General features: G+C 42.3%; 3 protein-coding genes across 9 annotated transcripts in view; 1 reads left to right on the top strand and 2 right to left on the bottom strand.

Moving 5' to 3' along the window:
- The window catches only part of LOC132984473 (gastrula zinc finger protein XlCGF57.1-like), an 87,970-nt gene that overhangs the window by 12,245 nt on the left and 58,440 nt on the right, over window positions 1–17,285 (bottom strand). For 2 of the 3 annotated variants that reach the window (XM_061051356.1, XM_061051355.1), the window contains exon 1: window positions 1,948–2,440. The exons of the other annotated variant lie outside the window; for it this stretch is intronic. The gene's annotated coding sequence lies outside the window, so the exon portion shown is untranslated. Of the gene's footprint in view, window positions 1–1,947; window positions 2,441–17,285 lie in introns of those variants that run through there. 3 annotated transcript variants of the gene reach the window in all.
- On the bottom strand, window positions 4,715–16,866 carry mcm9 (minichromosome maintenance 9 homologous recombination repair factor). 2 transcript variants are annotated; one of them, XM_061051278.1, is made up of 15 exons: window positions 16,684–16,866; window positions 15,248–15,421; window positions 14,854–14,992; window positions 14,526–14,632; window positions 12,666–12,872; window positions 12,486–12,567; window positions 11,118–11,318; window positions 10,921–11,046; window positions 10,653–10,772; window positions 10,396–10,570; window positions 9,718–9,920; window positions 8,386–8,589; window positions 7,584–7,666; window positions 6,746–6,891; window positions 4,715–6,393 (listed from the first exon to the last, which is right to left on the bottom strand). In XM_061051278.1, the coding sequence occupies exons 2-15, from the start codon at window positions 15,410–15,412 to the stop codon at window positions 5,022–5,024; spliced, it is 3,330 nt and encodes a 1,109-aa protein (XP_060907261.1). In that variant the 5' UTR covers window positions 15,413–15,421; window positions 16,684–16,866; the 3' UTR covers window positions 4,715–5,021. The 2 variants fall into 2 exon arrangements, with proteins under 2 accessions (XP_060907261.1, XP_060907262.1); XM_061051279.1 differs by having other exon boundaries at window positions 6,746–6,825.
- The window catches only part of cep85l (centrosomal protein 85, like), a 10,722-nt gene continuing 10,559 nt past the window's right edge, over window positions 17,123–17,285 (top strand). For 2 of the 4 annotated variants that reach the window (XM_061051319.1, XM_061051320.1), the window contains exon 1: window positions 17,123–17,285. This exon is cut by the window's right edge and continues 128 nt beyond it. The gene's annotated coding sequence lies outside the window, so the exon portion shown is untranslated. The other 2 variants (XM_061051318.1, XM_061051321.1) reach the window with 1 other exon arrangement.

Here is a 17,285-nt window from a genome sequence, read left to right as displayed (position 1 = left end):
GGTGTCCTAGAGACACCCCCCTCAACGCCCACCATACCCACAGGCAACACTTTTACATCTCTCCTTCTTTACATCATGGCCATCACAGCCCAAACAGCATTGCCACCTTCTATAGTACCAGACTTTGGCAAGCAAGCTCCAGGTAGTGACACGCTGATACTACCTACCACATGGCCCCTGATAGCCGACACATCTAAAATGCAACTACTTCTGTACTGTGTAGATTTGGTGGTGACATTTGAAAGTTGGAGAAGTGAAACAATTCTTTAAAATATATTCTCTGAACTGAATACACAAACTATATTCAAAGTAAAAAATGGGTCCCTGGAACACTGTTTAGAGATATAAAGCTACCAGGAGAGTTACGGGGTCACTGTTGAGGGCCCACCACCATAACTTCTCCAGTAGCATTTTATCTTCAAACAGTGTTACAGGGACCAAATGTTCATCTGAGGACAGTTTGGGTTTAGAGTTATGATGGACATATACCACATAATCTGTAAATTTCTCCAACTTTCACATTTCTCTACCAAAACTACATAGTGCACCTTTAAATATGTAAGTAAATGGAACACAAATATGCAATTTGAAGCTAAACATTTATAAAATGCCAGGGCATTTTGTCCTAGACCCTTGATAATAAGGTTGTGGATGAATAACCACTTTAATCAACATTAAAAAAAATACTGATATTTGACAAAAGTGGCCTCTAACAGAAAGGCTTGTCATAAAAGTCAAATAGTGGAACCAGTTACACCATTTGACATTTCCACTTCAAATCAAATTTGACAGGCATTATCATAGAGACCTATGTTAGCACATTACCTAGTGTGAACATTTCAAATCTAATTTTTAAAGTGAATACAAATTTGTATAATTATCATAAATTGTTAATGTTTTTCTGAAGTCATACCATTTAACATACCTGACAACGCCCTTAAAATGTCAAATTATCTCATGTTTTAAAGAGAGTTGCTAAACTTGTCCTGCAGCAGTTAGGACCATCAGGGGTTCTTCTTTGTGATATCATTTCTTGTCACATGATATGATGAGTATATTAACAAAATGGCTCCTTCAATGGTGGTTACACCATGTTGACAATTTGGTACTTGGTGACCCGATTTCCCTAAAATAATTATAATAATAAGAACAATGATGTTCCATTACTTTTATTTACTATTGATCAGTTCTATTGTAAGATTATGCCAGGCTAGTTCATAGGGTGATATATTGAAAATGTAACCTTTTTAAAGCAACTTTAATTCTTTGGTACGAAGTTTCAACGGTTACACCACTTAGACATTTTTGCCTACATACCCCAAATATTCTCAAAAAAATTAATTAAAAATATAAATTTTAGACTAGGTCCTCAAAACAAAGAATGAAAGCATGTCAAAAGACACTTTCTGCCTTTTCTCAGCCAAAAAGGCACCAACTTCAAAATGTATCTCACATTTCTACGACATATATGACCCAATGTCAATACAGATTCATGTTTCAACAGGTGAAGTATCTCTTTAATCATGTATTTGGGTGTTATGAGCAACAATTGATTTATTTCTCTTCATGATGAGGATCTTTTTCAGACAGACAGATTTACTTATTTAATTTACTTCTTTATTATCTTCATAATGTATTGTTTTAACTTGCGTTATAGATTTTTGTTCCTGTCAGTTTATTGTTTTGTTTGCTCTTTGGATGACGTCATGTATGAATGCTGCTTCATAAATAAACTGGTTAAAATTAATCAAATCAAAAAGTTAATGTTCTTTAAGCTCCATCAGACATTACTATTATAATCCTTCACAACATCCACTAAAGAGTCTTTAAGTAAAGTCAATGATGTTGTTAGCAGGAGCTAGCTGCAGCTAACACTGTGCTGTGTGCGTCTATGGACCAAAGGCTATGAGCAGGAAACACGTTTCCAGCAGTGGAAAGAAAACCTACCTGCTCTCTGCAGCTTGATTTCAGGTGTTAAAATCACATCCAGCACTTTTCTTTGTCGGTGGAGCTCCTCTTCGTATCCACATGTTGTTGTTTCTGATATATCTCTGATAACCGCAGCGAGCAGCCGCCGTCTGAAGAAATCTTTAAGATCCTGAAACCCGGACATCTGACACACATCCAAGAGTCACAGAAGAAGAACTCAACACTGACGTCTTTATAACATTACTCTGAGAATCTACAACGTTAGCACAGACACACATGCTAACTGACAACACCCGGAAACTACAAACTTCTTCTTTGAATGATATTCCGGCAGGTTGTGCACTGTAGAGTGTAATGCTGCCCTCCACAGTCTAGGAGTGTGTACTACATGCATATCTTCTGATGAGTTTTATGGCGTTTGGCATCCATGTGTTGCATTACAGCCAGTGGTGTACTGGTGGCTGAAGAAGTGGACATACTCTTAAGTTTCCAAAAATGTTCTTTTAAGGTGACCCATGGGTAACATGACCCAGGAAGTGACCCAGTAGTGCATATCTGGTCCTTCAGTCTCATTGGTGTCCTTTAAAAGTTTGAAGACCGTCCCCACGAATGTGGCTCAAACGAGTTCCACAAAAGGGGCAAAAGGTTTTTAGACATTGTGGATATCACTGAGGAAGAGCTGGGTATAATGCTAAGGGAAGGACTGGCACATAGAGCGGACATAGAAAAACAGATCACTGTGGGCGGACACTGTATATAGTTGTAGAAAGGTAGAACAATCCAGATGGAGGCTGTAATCAGTGGTGTGGTAGTGCAGGGTATACGCAGGTATATACTGAGTGACTACACCCACTTATTGTTCAGTCTCCATAGAGTAGACCCACTTCTAAATCTGATTCACACCATTGATTGATTGAAAATATTCAGTAGTTTGCTGCAATTCCTAGGATGGGGAAGTACGGAGCCCCTGAAGTCCCAAAAAGTAAAAAAAATATATCTTGTGCGCACAAGATAATTATAATCACCTCAAAAGTTAATTTGGAAATAATTTGCCTCGGCAAAAAGGTCAGCCTTATTGAGATAACTCAACATAAGTGAAATGTTGTAACAACATATAGAATGTGATCAAAAAGAAGTTACTGCAGGTTCACAAAATGTAACGTTTTAACTTTTTAAACATTACCTGACATCAATATAAACACTGAATTCTTAACCCTTTACTGAAGGGTTACATATTTAGAGTACTTAGAAAAATGAAAAAACTCTGTTCACATGTTTCTGTGTGCACACATAGCTGTCTACGGAGCCCCTGAAGTCCAAAAAAGTACAAAAAAAATGTTGTGTGCATAAGTTAATATCTTGCATGCACATTTTTTTCAACTTTTCGGGACTTCAGGGTAGACGTGTGAATGTGAGATATTTGGGACCGAGTAGGTCATTTGAGTAAGTAAAAACTACAGCTACTCAGGTTAACGTTATATTATGTGTAATGTAATACTAGTTACAGAGAAGATGTTTAATATGTAAGCTCTGAGTCTGTTTCTATGGTAACTTAAGCTCTTAGTCTGTCACTATGGTAAATTAAACTCTTAGTGTGTCACTATGGTAACTTAAACTCTTGGTCTGTCACTATGGTAACTTAAACTCTTAGTCTGTCACTATGGTAAATTAAACTCTTAGTGTGTCACTATGGTAACTTAAGCTCTTAGTCTGTCACTATGGTAACTTAAACTCTTAGTCTGTCACTATGGTAACTTAAGATCTTAGTCTGTCACTATGGTAACTTAAACTCTTGGTCTGTCACTATGGTAACTTAAACTCTTGGTCTGTCACTATGGTAACTTAAACTCTTGGTCTGTCACTATGGTAACTTAAACTCTTGGTCTGTCACTATGGTAACTTAAACTCTTGGTCTGTCACTATGGTAACTTAAACTCTTGGTCTGTCACTATGGTAACTTAAACTCTTGGTCTGTCACTATGGTAACTTAAACTCTTGGTCTGTCACTATGGTAACTTAAACTCTTGGTCTGTCACTATGGTAACTTAAACTCTTGGTCTGTCACTATGGTAACTTAAACTCTTGGTCTGTCACTATGGTAACTTAAACTCTTGGTCTGTCACTATGGTAACTTAAACTCTTGGTCTGTCACTATGGTAACTTAAACTCTTGGTCTGTCACTATGGTAACTTAAACTCTTGGTCTGTCACTATGGTAACTTAAACTCTTGGTCTGTCACTATGGTAACTTAAACTCTTGGTCTGTCACTATGGTAACTTAAACTCTTAGTCTGTCACTATGGTAACTTAAACTCTTGGTCTGTCACTATGGTAACTTAAACTCTTAGTCTGTCACTATGGTAACTTAAACTCTTAGTCTGTCACTATGGTAAATTAAACTCTAAATCTGTCACTATGGTAACCTAAGCTCTGAGTCTGACTTCTCATGTCTCTTAAATTGAATCCACATTTCAACACTTGCTTCCTCCCCTTGCGTCCTAGTCCCTCCCACCAGAGATGCATGGAGAGGAACGAGGAAATATTTTTTAAGACACAAGACGTCCTTTCCTCTGCAGCATCATGTGAAGCGACGTCTGTTTGAGATGATGACAGCTGATCAACACTCAGCTGTCAGCTGTTTGTGTTTACACACGAGCACTTAATTCATTCTAATACAATGTAACTGTGTTTAGTCTGTTATATGTTGGTGATATATTTGAGCTCAGTGCATACAAACTGTCATTTTCAAGTAATCAAGAAAATGATGAAAAACACAAACTCCAAAATTGTATTGAAGATCTTTTTCTTTACACATCCCCATGCTATGGAACATCTCTTTATATTCAAAAGATAAACATGATTATTATGCAGTGATGAAGCAACAGAAAATGTAATGCTGCAAACAATGAAGAAAGCAGTCTCCTTGTCTGCAGGCAAATTTCAGAATTTCAAGTTCAAGTGAGAAAAAACATCTGAATGAGTCAGCAGGAGAGAAGAATGAACATATTGTCTCCTCCATTTATAAACTGGACACAGAAACGCAGAAAATCCTGCATTTCTTTGGTACATTATTGCCTTTGATCCAGTGAGAGTTCAGATTTTGGCTTTCTTAGAAACCTCCTGGTCCCAGTCAGTGTCGAGGACGTCGTTACTGAAGTCCACAGAACCGAAGAGAGAGAAAGTAGCAGAACTGCTGTGAGGACGGCCCAGCTCAAAACACTTCCTCTTCCTCACAACGACTGGAATCTGCGGTTCAGCAGGAACGTCCTTCACTGTTTCTGCAGGATCAAACTGTTGGTGTCTCTGTCCTGGGTTTAACAAATCTTTGATTTGGTCCACCATTCTCACAGGTTTCAGTCCTGCAGGAGGATCTGTTCTCTGGGTTTCTTCTCTTTGAGGATTCATGTCCTCGTCAGTCTGAGCTGCAGCCGATTGTTCCTTGGAGCAGCTGAAGGAGAATCTGGAGAGTTTGGCGAGCGTTGATGAAGCCACAGGAGACTTTATGATGTCATCACTTCCCATCATTCTTCTGCTTGCAGACTCGTCCTCCTTCTCGCTGCCTTCACCTTCCAAATCTCTCTGATTCAGACTTTTCTTCTTCTCTGTGTCATCCTGACCAGCTCCTTTCACTTCTCTTCTTCCGCTCCCTGTCTCATCCAGGATTCCTGCGCTGACCTTCAGGATGTCACTGTGTGCTGAAGCTCTCATCTTTCTTGGTTTGAATATAAACCCGGACAACTTTGAGCGCAGTTCTTCTCCTGTTTCTTCCTCGTCGGTCTTCTTCTCCCTCAGTGCAGCACTGATGTCTTTGGTCTCGTCTCTCCTGTTGTCCTCCTCAGGTGTTCTTTCTGAGCCGGCGCTGCTCAGGTGATTCTTGACAAAGCATTTGGAGGGTTGGGAGTTATCCAATGGCAGTGAGCTGCTCCTGTCAGTCACATGTTTATCAGCAGGCTCCGCCCCCTCTCCTCCTCCCTCTGAGGTAGGCTCCGCCCCCTCTGAGGCAGGCTCTTGATGAAGACCACTCAGCTCCTTCACTCGTTTGTCTCGCAGTTTCTTAGAGACTTTTTGGAACACAAACCTTGAGGACTCTGGATGATCTGTCCATCTCTCAGATTGTTTCTTCTTCTCCTGCTTTTCTTCCTGTGAAGCGGAGGTGACACGATGTGAACCAGCATCGCGGATTAACGTGCGGTCCCTGATCACGCCGTTTGTCCCTGACCTTTCTGAGTTTCCTCCTGTGTTCAGGTTCACCTGAGTGGATGTAATGACGGGCGGGGCCATGCCGTCAGGCGACACTGACTGATCGATGGAATGAAACCAATCCAGGCCTCCCTCCACTGTGACATCACCCTTACAGCTGCTCGTCACATCATGTCTGTTTGTGCAGGGGGCGGAGTCTGGGTCTCTGAGTTGATGCTGGGGATCATCAACAGGTGATGGCACACCTGAGGCGTCCCTCTTCATCCTGAAGGACGAAGATCAAGGTGTTTCAAACTCAAACAACTGATGGAGGTGTTTATTTGAAAAATTTGTTTGAATAAACACACAACTGACAGGCTCAGATTCTTATTCTCAGTGTCTGACAACAACTCAAAACTCCTACAAATAGTGCGCTCACACACACTAACCAATCAAGTCAGAGGTAGACCAGCACCTTCTGACTGCTCTGTGTGGTGTGTGTGTAGAGAGTGATGTTACAGCTCTTTCTGTAATGTTGTCACAGACTTCAAATAAAAATCATCATTCAAAGAAGATAGCACATTCCAGCAGTGTTCAGAGGAAGGAGCTCTCACACACACTCAACAGGAGTGACCCACCTGCTCAATCTGCTAGTCTCCTTCTGCAGCAACTGAGGCAGGTTGAGTCCCTGCAGCAGAGTCCGACACTGAGTGTGATACTGCTCACAGGGCACAGCGGGGAACGAGGTGAGTAAAGCATTTACATTCCCCAGCAGAGCTCCACCCTGAAAGAGGAGAACACAGAGAGAGATAACAGACTGAAAGAGGAGAGTACAGAGAGGTAACAGACTGAAAGAGGAGAGTACAGAGAGGTAACAGACTGAAAGAGGAGAGTACAGAGAGATAACAGACTGAAAGAGGAGAGTACAGAGAGGTAACAGACTGAAAGAGGAGAGTACAGAGAGGTAACAGACTGAAAGAGGAGAGTACAGAGAGGTAACAGACTGAAAGAGGAGAGTACAGAGAGGTAACAGACTGAAAGAGGAGAGTACAGAGAGATAACAGACTGAAAGAGGAGAGTACAGAGAGATAACAGACTGAAAGAGGAGAGTACAGAGAGGTAACAGACTGAAAGAGGAGAGTACAGAGAGAGATAACAGACTGAAAGAGGAGAGTACAGAGAGGTAACAGACTGAAAGAGGAGAGTACAGAGAGATAACAGACTGAAAGAGGAGAGTACAGAGAGATAACAGACTGAAAGAGGAGAGTACAGAGAGAGATAACAGACTGAAAGAGGAGAGTACAGAGAGGTAACAGACTGAAAGAGGAGAGTACAGAGAGATAACAGACTGAAATCTTGCATATGAATAAACAAGGTGTAAAGAGACTGAGAGGTTCTCGTGTTTTTAAACCTGCAACATGTCACAAACAAACCACAGGATTTACATGTGTGTGTGACAGTGTGTTAACTTCTTACCTGCATGGAGCACTCCATAACAGAGACAGCCATGATGGCGTCCTCTATGGTCACTGTCTCTCTGTACATGAGCTTGGCATGAGCTGAAGGGTCAAAACAGAACAATAGGTGAGTGGTACACTTATTCACCATTCAGTTCATTTAAATGTGTCTTCGCACACAGACAGCCTAAGCAGAAATGATTCTAATCTGTGTGCACAACATGGAAGAAGTTTTTGTTTTTAAAGCAGGACAAAGAGCTGCAGGCTTCAAAAACAAGAATGTTAATGTGAAGGAGATCAAAGCACATCTCAACCCATTCCACACTGTTGCTGGACTTGGAGAAGAGTTATTATTATTGCTTCTAATAAGCGACTCTGTAGGGATGATTTTTATCAAGTCTTTTAGCATTTTATTTGTGATTCACTCAGATTACTTTACAGAGTATTGTTTCCTCTGGAGAGTGTCTGGGCTCCGTGTTAGAGATAGGGGGAGGAGCTCGGAGTACAGCTGCTACCAGCCAGGTGAGGTGTTTGGGGGACTGGTCAGGATACCTACTGGTCACCTCCCTTTGGATGGTCTTCCAGGCACATACAACTGGGAGGAGACCCCGGGGTAGACCCCAAGCTCTCTGGGGGTATAATGTCCCATACTGCACACCTGGACCTGGTACCGATCCTAGCTAACAGGTACCTGGTACTTATTCTAGCTAACAGGTCAAACTGGGACCTGGTACTGATCCTAGCTAACAGGTCATCAGACTGGGACCTGGTACTGATCCTAGCTAACAGGTCAAACTGGGACCTGGTACTGGTAGCCTCACCTTCAGCCAGTCTGCTCAGACTCTCCAGCATGCGGATGGTGGTGCGTGCAGCATTGCGTCCGTCACTCTGTCTCTGTAGCTGGTAGTAACGGGTCAGGATGCTGTTGGCGTCTTCAGACAGCTGCGGCTGCAGCCGTTTGATCACACTGAAATAAGCCTTCATTTTCTCCATGGACCACAGGCCTGAAGACTCAGCAGCAAGTCCTGAAGAACACAAGAGAGCTATCATGAACCCCCTCAGACGAGAGGGAGGGACACTGTTCTGAACATCAGCACTGTGTTTTCAGCTGGGCACTCAATGTGCTGCTCTCCTCACAGAGTCAGCACAACTTGCACTTTGTTCATATTAGATGAAAGTTATGATAACATTTCTTTAGCTCCTAAAAGTTTCTTTCATTATTGTCTAGAGGAGAAACCAGCTGAGAAGCTCAGGAGATGATGTGCTCAGATACTTTCTAAATGGAGAGCATTTTTTTAGTTTTCTTTCAGTCTCAGGATCAATAAAGTATCAAACTATATTAATATTGATATGTATTAGTATCGATCTATACTTCTTTCTTGCTATGCTTCCATCCATCTCATAAAAATACAGTATTCTGGATTCTTTAAAATTCTGGATTTTTTAAGTCTGCAGGAGTTGTAACTGTAAATCAAAAATGTTCAAATCAAAGTGAAAATATTCAGAACTATTAAAGGTGTGATTGTTTTTCACATTTTATACTTTTTAACCCTGAAGAGAACAAAAATGTATTCTGCAACGACCATAAACAAACAGTGCCCAGTGTTTCCCCTACCATTATATTAGGGGAGCGGCCCGCCCCCCCCAACGGCACCCCCCCACCCCCCTTGATGGTCAAGTTGATTTTATTTTCTATATAGCGCCAGATCACAACAGAAGTCATAAGGAAACCTTTCCTATAGAACAGGTCTATACCTCCTCCTTTTATTAAACAAACTAAATAGCCTTATGTTATTCATTTTATTTACACGACTGCATCTCATTTCTGTCTCTACATGGTCGTGTGTTTACATTTCTCCTCTGCTCTCTCTGTCGTGCACGGCGGAGTTCCCCACACACACACACACACACACAGAGACACACACACACTCTCTGTGTGAATGTCTCTCTCTCTGCCGTTACTCGGGGTCACTGTTAGCATGCTGCATTCAGGGGTGCTCAGACAATGAGAGATGCATTCAGGTGCTCAGAAACGGGAGTTGCAGGAACAACTCGCAGGACCTTCAGCATGGAAGATGTCAAATGTCTCGTTTGCTTCTGCACCGCACATTAACTTCCATCCGTTTCATAGGCGGACATTTAGATTGACAAACCTCTGTCCTCCAGGATGAAGGAGGAGATGACACGGTCCCACTCGGCGTTCTTGGTATCCAGCAGAACAAGAACCAGGTCGAATCGACTGAGTAGAGGGCTGGCCAGGGCCACGTTGACAGACAGCGGCTCGTTGGGGTCGTACTGGCCTTTAGGGTTGGCGGCTGCCAGAATGGTGGTGCGAGTGTTTAGCTTACACACCATACTGTGGAGAGGGGGAGTGTTATAGTCCATGTTCTCTTAACTAACATATACAGAGTGGATAACATTTCTCTGTTTCACAGTTTACAAAGTCGTCATCTTCACACCCTGAGACTTCATTATTTTAGTTGCAAACCTACTTCTGCCCACCTCTGCACCCTGGGGCATGTTGGTCTTAAAAAGATGCGGTGGTACCCAGCTGTACCCGGGTCTGCGGTCTCCACGATCTTCACATCAGTTAAGATTTTAAATTGTCTAGCGTGTAGCTAAACTAAGTTAATAAACACTACAGTACTTCACCTGATAAATAAACTAAGTTAATAAACACTACAGTACTTCACCTGATAAATAAACTAAGTCTCCATTTAACACATTCATTAATACAACCTGTACATTATAATAATCCAGTATTGGCCCTCTGTGATCTGTGCAGTAATGAAAAACACACTTTGTCACATCAGATCTGTTTAGTGTCATACCCAGCTTTGGCCACACTGATGGACTGCTGCTCCATAGCTTCATGGATGCTGATGCGGTCATGTTCTTTGATGCTGTTGAACTCATCGATGCAGCACAGACCTCCGTCTGACAGGACCAGAGCTCCAGCCTCCAGGTGCCACTCACCTCCGTCTCTCACCGCTGCTACGGTCAGTCCTGCAAAACAACACGTTCAGGTGAGGATATGATGAGTTTACATGCAGCAGGTTTCAAAGTGCTGACAGAGAACAGCCTCTACCTGCACTTGTTGATCCAATCCCAGCTGTGAGAACAGAGCGAGGCATGATCTTAGCTGAATACTTCAGGAACTGAGACTTCCCTGTGCCGGGGTCGCCCACCAGCAGCATGTGACACTCACCTGGAGAGGATGAGATAAAGACTAGTTTAATGAAAAGACAAACACAGACGTGCAGGACTCGTCAGATTTAGAAGAAATCAGGCCAAATAAGATTGAATGAAAGTGTGAAACATACAGGTACAGGTGAGCCACGCTACAAGAGACATACCTCTGATCTTTGTCCCCGAAGAATCTATTCTCTGCACGCCACCAGCCAACACCATGGCAACCGCCAGTTTAACCACGTACATGCCAAACACCTGAGGGCACAGACTCAACAGAATCTGGTTCCTGGCTACAGAGAGAGGAGAGGATGAGGTTCAGGAAGTGAAGAAATACAAACAAGGCTTTTGAAACATTACATACCAGCCATGGGATCATGTTTAGAGCTTTCCCAGAATTCATCAAACTCTTTCTGAATGTCCTTCATGAGCAGAGCCGCCGCAGCCTGCTGGTTGTTCACTTCAATGTTATTGGCTTTGAGCACCAGCTCCACGTCGCAGCGAGAGCCGTCGTAGAAAGGCTTCCAGCGCTGACCCATCACGCCGTACACGGTCACATCGTCACCTACAAACAGTGTTCAAACAGCTGGTCACATCATCTACAAACACAGTGTTCAAACAGCTAGTCACATCATCTACAAACACACTGTTCAAACAGCTGGTCACATCATCTACAAACACACTGTTCAAACAGCTGGTCATATCATCTACAAACACAGTGTTCAAACAGCTGGTCATATCATCTACAAACACACTGTTCAAACAGCTGGTCACATGGAGCTCAGGCATTAGCACTCTGCCACCAGCAGGTGGAGAGCTGGATAAATGTCTGCTGCAGCTCTGTTCAACCTGCAGCAGACTGTTCTGTGTACACAAACATTTCTATTCTGCACTGCTCTTCCTTCATGGTGCTGTGGTCACTCTGTTCCTGGTTTTTGTTTAGGGAACACAAAGGTTTGTCTTACAGAAAATAAATCAGGTTCCCCTCTTGTTAGGAGGATACCGTTTCTTTAGTCTGATCTTGAAAAGTCCTTGATAGGACAAAAGCTGCGTCTCAGTTCCTGTGAGTCTTAGCCCCTCCCACCAGAGATTCAAGGAGAGATGCAGGGAAATGAAGGAGAGGAGACATGAGAAGTCCTTTACCTCCTTTACGTCAGCTGATCCCCATTGAGCTGTCAGCTGTCTTTAACATCTCTTTGTATTCATTCTAACAGAATACACAGTAACAGAGTGTATTCTGTTAACTGACCATTAAGGATTTCATATTGTAAATGTATTTGATCTTTTGATTGACAGATCATCTCATTGTGAACTCTGTATTTTACAAACACAGCTGCTTCTATGTGGCCTCAAGAATATCGGAAATGATTTATTAAATAAACATGTATCATATCATCAGACGTATCATTAACGATCAGCCTTTAATGAAACTTTATTAACATGACAAGAAAGTTTTATTGAAGTCACATTTCCCTCCTCTCTCCTCATTTCAGTTATAAGATCTTTGAACGCTCCGGGGAGAGAGGAGAACTGAGATGTAAGTGTAAAGACTTTGTGACCAGCACCCTCTTCTGGTTGACTGTAAACTTGGAAATGGGATCAAGTTGTGCACATTGTCAGCTCTTATTGATTTCTCCACCATCACTGTACCTGAGCAGCTAAAACCTGAAGTAACAAAGTTAGGCTTTAATGAGCATGTGTATGGAGGAGCAGCTTGTCCAATAGTTCTCACCAGATTTACAGATGTCAACCAGGTCGTCCTCCAGAACCACCACCATGGAACGAGGAATACTGCCCACTGACAGCCTCTGTACCTGAAATCATTTCAATATCCAGAACTTATTATTCAACACATTGACTGTGAACATTCAAATGATCAGTTTGTAGAGAACATGAGGATCACAGGGTTCACCTGCTCTTGGATCTTGATCTCCTGGTAGTCTCGACAGGCTCCGGGCTCAGATCCGTCAGTCAGACAGGTGAATTTAAAGGAGTGACAGGCGTCGGGGTTAGGACAGGACACAGGAGGTACAAAGGTGTAGAACTGATCAAAATCTGCCTGCACCATGAAAACATGGCGACACTTGTTGCACATGTAATCCCGCTCGTACTCCAGCACCTATGAGAGGAGAAGAACAACTCAAATATACAACACAGTAACACTCACAACATCTTCTGGTTGTTCAGACAATGTCTCTGTTTCCATGGTGACACATGTAAAAACAGCTAAGTGTTGACTTGAATGTGTGTTTCAGGAATCCTACCAGTCTAAAAGTCATGCTGAAACAAACAGAGGTTTCTTTTCAGATAAGACAAAGAAAAGGGTCCACACACTCATCATCACAACAATGTTCCATTAATGAATGGAGAATAAGAGAAGCTGAAATAAAAAACCGATGTTTTCAGATTATTCTGTTCACAAGAGGACAAGTCAACAGATGAGGGCGTTATCACATATAGATCGTTTGCTCTGGTCTGAATCATGGATCAGTTTGTTCCATTGTACCATAATGACCTCAGGTTCGGCCTGTGTTCACACAGGGACGTTTACAAGAGGACCAAAATGTGTGATGATGCGTTTGGAAAATGCTCTCTGATTGGTCAGAATATCTTATAACTCCCTGAAGTAAACAAAGACTAGCTGTCTCCTGATTGGCTGAGGCTGCTCCAAACACACTTTCTACACAGACTGATGTGGGCTCTGCTCATCAGCTTCTATATTGTTTGCTTTTATCGCTGTATGTGATCGATACAGTTTGAAATGAATATGTTGATGTTCTGGAGTCTCTGAAGACGTTCATAAAGACAGATCAGGAGAATCCTCCAGAACTGTTTCTGAGGCATCGTCAGGTCTGCCTGTAGTCTTTAACACGTGTTCAGTGATGATGAACAGAGATGAGGGAGTGTGAAACAAAGCTGGCACAGACCCTCCTTTACAAGAGGATGATTGGTCTGCACCAGGGTTTGATTGAAACTGAGTTGTGGTCTGTGCCTCTTGATTAAATGTTGATTACATTGGATAGTTAGCTGCTGTTAACTTTGGTTTGGGCTTTAGTTTAAGTGTGTTAGTTCTTTTCATATTCCAGACTCTGCAGGTACTCTTCCTTGTTTTTGGATGGTGACTTCATATTCCTGTTAGTTAGATGAAGAGTAGTGTGTTTAAAAGAGGTATAAAGCTGTTCTGCACCTCTTCTGACTCCTCTCTGTGAGCTTGTAAACGTGTGTTCCTGTAAGTACATCAGCGTTATGTTGACTCACTGGGTTCAGGAGCATACACTTATACTAAAGGCAAGACTTCAAACTACACTGTCTATGCAAATGGAACATGGAAACTAAATTGAAATGGTTGCTACATAATCAGAGAAATAAATAATAAAGGTTAAAAAAACTGCAAGACCCAGAATGCACTGGGCTCATTGCCTTACTCCTCTGCACATGTGTGACTCTGTTATGTTCCTCCTAATCCACAGTAACACTGTTTTCTTCATGTTTCTTTAACGAGTGTTTTGATTCTGGCTCCGCCCCTCTCTAGAGTGTTTGCAGGGACAGAAGATCCAGGAAAGACCAGGTGTGGGCTTAGATAAACATCAGAGATATGTGTTGGTTTCGAAGTGAGTGGTGAAAAAGAAACCGTTTGTCCTTCTGAAGCGTCCTGAAGACGTCAGGTGTATTTAGGGAGTCCCTGTGCTCCTCACTGCTCTGCTCATTTAACAGCAGCTTTCAGTCAAGCTTCAACAAACTGTTGCAAACTGAGCATTTAGCATGCCGTTACCTTGGCAACGCTGGTGCGTATGACCGTGCCGGTGACGGACAGAAAGTGTCCGACATCTCTGGACCTGGGGATGGTGTCTCTGGTGAGCTCGGGACACACGGGCAGACCTGAGGACAGAAAAGAGTCTGTTAGCACAAACAGAAAACAGTTACTATGACAACCAACACATAACTACTGAATAAATCAATGTGAAAAGAGTTCTAAATATAATATAATAAAAAGGCATAACAAGGCCCCAACAAATGTCCTAAAAAGAAGAAAAGCTGTTCAGTTGTTTCCTTCATTTTAGTGAGAGGAGAGGGCTCGTGTAAGAGACTGGGGACCTCACCTGTGATTCTGGCATGAGGGGCGTGTCTCAGTCTGGGCTTCAGGGAGGCTTTCTCTGCTAACTCCATGGCTCTTCTGTGTAACACTTTGTCAAATATAGCCAGCACATGGTGGGGATAGGCGTTAAAATAATCCCCGACCTGAAGAGAGAGAGAGAGACACACACACACGCACGCACGCACTGGGTCTGTCACATGTTCCACATCAGCATCTCCTGCTCTTTACTTCTTCTATACCACATATTGTAAAACGACACATTCAACACATTAATGATCATCATCAGTGAGGTGTGCAGGAGAGGAATGAGTGGATCAAACATGGCAGACAAACACCAACACACTGTCTACAGTGCACAAAGACATCGGCAGCGTTTGGGTACACTGTGCTGCATTCACCTCCATATTGGCTTCAAACAGCGTCATGGCGTTTACAACCACAGGGTGTCGGGTCTCTTCATCGCCGTCTTCGATCAGCTGGAGGATGTCGTCATGGTGATGCTCTGTCAGGTAGCTTTCAAATACCCGGCCAATCAGAGCCTCCTGCTCCGGGCTCATCAACATGGTGAACACCTGGAATAACAGAGAGTGTTTGTTTGGTAACGACAGCAGTGCTGCTGTATGATGTACAGTTTGTTTAACACAGGTTACATTATTTATGATACTTTAACGTTACTGATGATCTGACCAGTCCATCAGTATTAAATAATCTCATTCATACATTCACACACCGCAAACAAAGCAGCGGGAGCAACTTCAGGTTAAGTGTCTTGCCAAAGGACACAGCGGATATGTGGCTGCAGGAGCCGGGGATCGAACCCCCGACCTTACGGTTGCACCAAGGCTGATTGGACAGCCACACCTACTAATTACATGAACCTACAACACAATAGAAGTAACAACCTGTGCCTCGTTTCATTATTTATTGAGGGGTTCCAGAGGTCAATATGGGGTGATATCAAGGGCTCCTCTGGTTAAGAGTGGAATAATTCATTTCCACTATAATGAAAGTCTCATTTTATCTTTAAGTCACACAATGACAGAATGTTCCTGCTGCTGACATTTACATATTTATGTATCAATCTGAGTCCAAAACTGATTTTACCAATGCCTCATTTTATTTATTTGTGATTTATTTTATTGATTTGATTGTTTGAAATGTATTTCTCTTATCTGCCCTGATAATTATTTCATTTAAATGATTTAACATCACGTTTTAATTAGTTCTCCTTCTCTCTGATGTGTAGTTTCTTGTTACATCTGTTGTGTCATTTACTCCTAAATCTGCCTACAGGTCAACATGAGAGTCTCCTGAACTTGAACCGGAACCTGTGACACTTTATGTAACAACAATATCTAGATCTGTGCTATTAGTCAGTATAAGGGTCCTTTATGGGAAAAAGAGGTTTATTACAATAAACTAACATAATAAAACAGTAGTAATCTAACTACATATTAAATACATGTTTCCTGCTCACACACACTTTCACACACGACAAGTTATATATAGTCCCTTTTTGGGTAACCCAAGTCAGATAAATAACTAAGTGTCATTTAAATAAGAAGATATTAAAACAGGTTTCTCATAATTATCATCTAACAAGTGGTTTGAACGATTCGTGTACAAATCTGACGATATTAAAACCTGTTTAAATAGCATGACAACAAGACGAGTTATGACACCCACACCTTAAGATATGTTTTTTTAATAACTATTAACAGCGTTAATCGAGTCGTTCATTAGCACACCTGTTGATACACTACATTAGTTTCAAACTACATCAGCTAGCTTACTGTGAAGATGCTACTCAACGAACACGGAAAACAAGACTCACCTGTTGATTTCACCAGGAAACAAATATTTAATCGAAGACCAGAATCATTTGAGCTCTAACACAGCTCGTCCTCCGGCACACATGTAAACAGAAGAGCAGAGTTTCGCGGGCCGAGCGGCGGAAGGACTTCCTCTTTTTCTTCTTCATGTGCTTCCTTTTCGCTTCTCAGCTGAACGGTGCATTAGCGCCACCAAGTGAAAGTGTAGAACAAGACATTTTGTGGTGCAAACGAAATAAATAAGAAGCTTGCTATAGTTACACAAAGAGACATCGTAAAGTGATGCCGTAAAGGTAATTCCTAATGAAGATTCATTCGTGACTCTGAAGAATCAACTCTTTTTTTACCGATTGATCCAAATGATCCGATCACTAAAACGAGCCCAACTTCTCATCGCTTCAGCGCTGCGGGGGGAGGAGTCTGCTGGTGACGTCACTCCTCCCCCTCAGAGGACGTCCATCCCGGGACGAGCAGAGCACAAGCTCTAAAAACAGCAAACCGTTATTTACACCTGAAAAATAAAGCTGAGAGCGAATATTTTCAGGTATGGTTTCAGATCTCTTCTTTGATTCCAGGATTTATCCGGTACCCGTGTTTTCTGGAC

Source organism: Labrus mixtus, chromosome 12, assembly GCF_963584025.1.
Source record: "Labrus mixtus chromosome 12, fLabMix1.1, whole genome shotgun sequence".
NCBI lineage: Eukaryota > Metazoa > Chordata > Actinopteri > Labriformes > Labridae > Labrus > Labrus mixtus.
The sequence above is the reverse complement of the archived record's forward strand: the minus strand, read 5'-3'. Positions and strand labels throughout refer to the sequence as shown.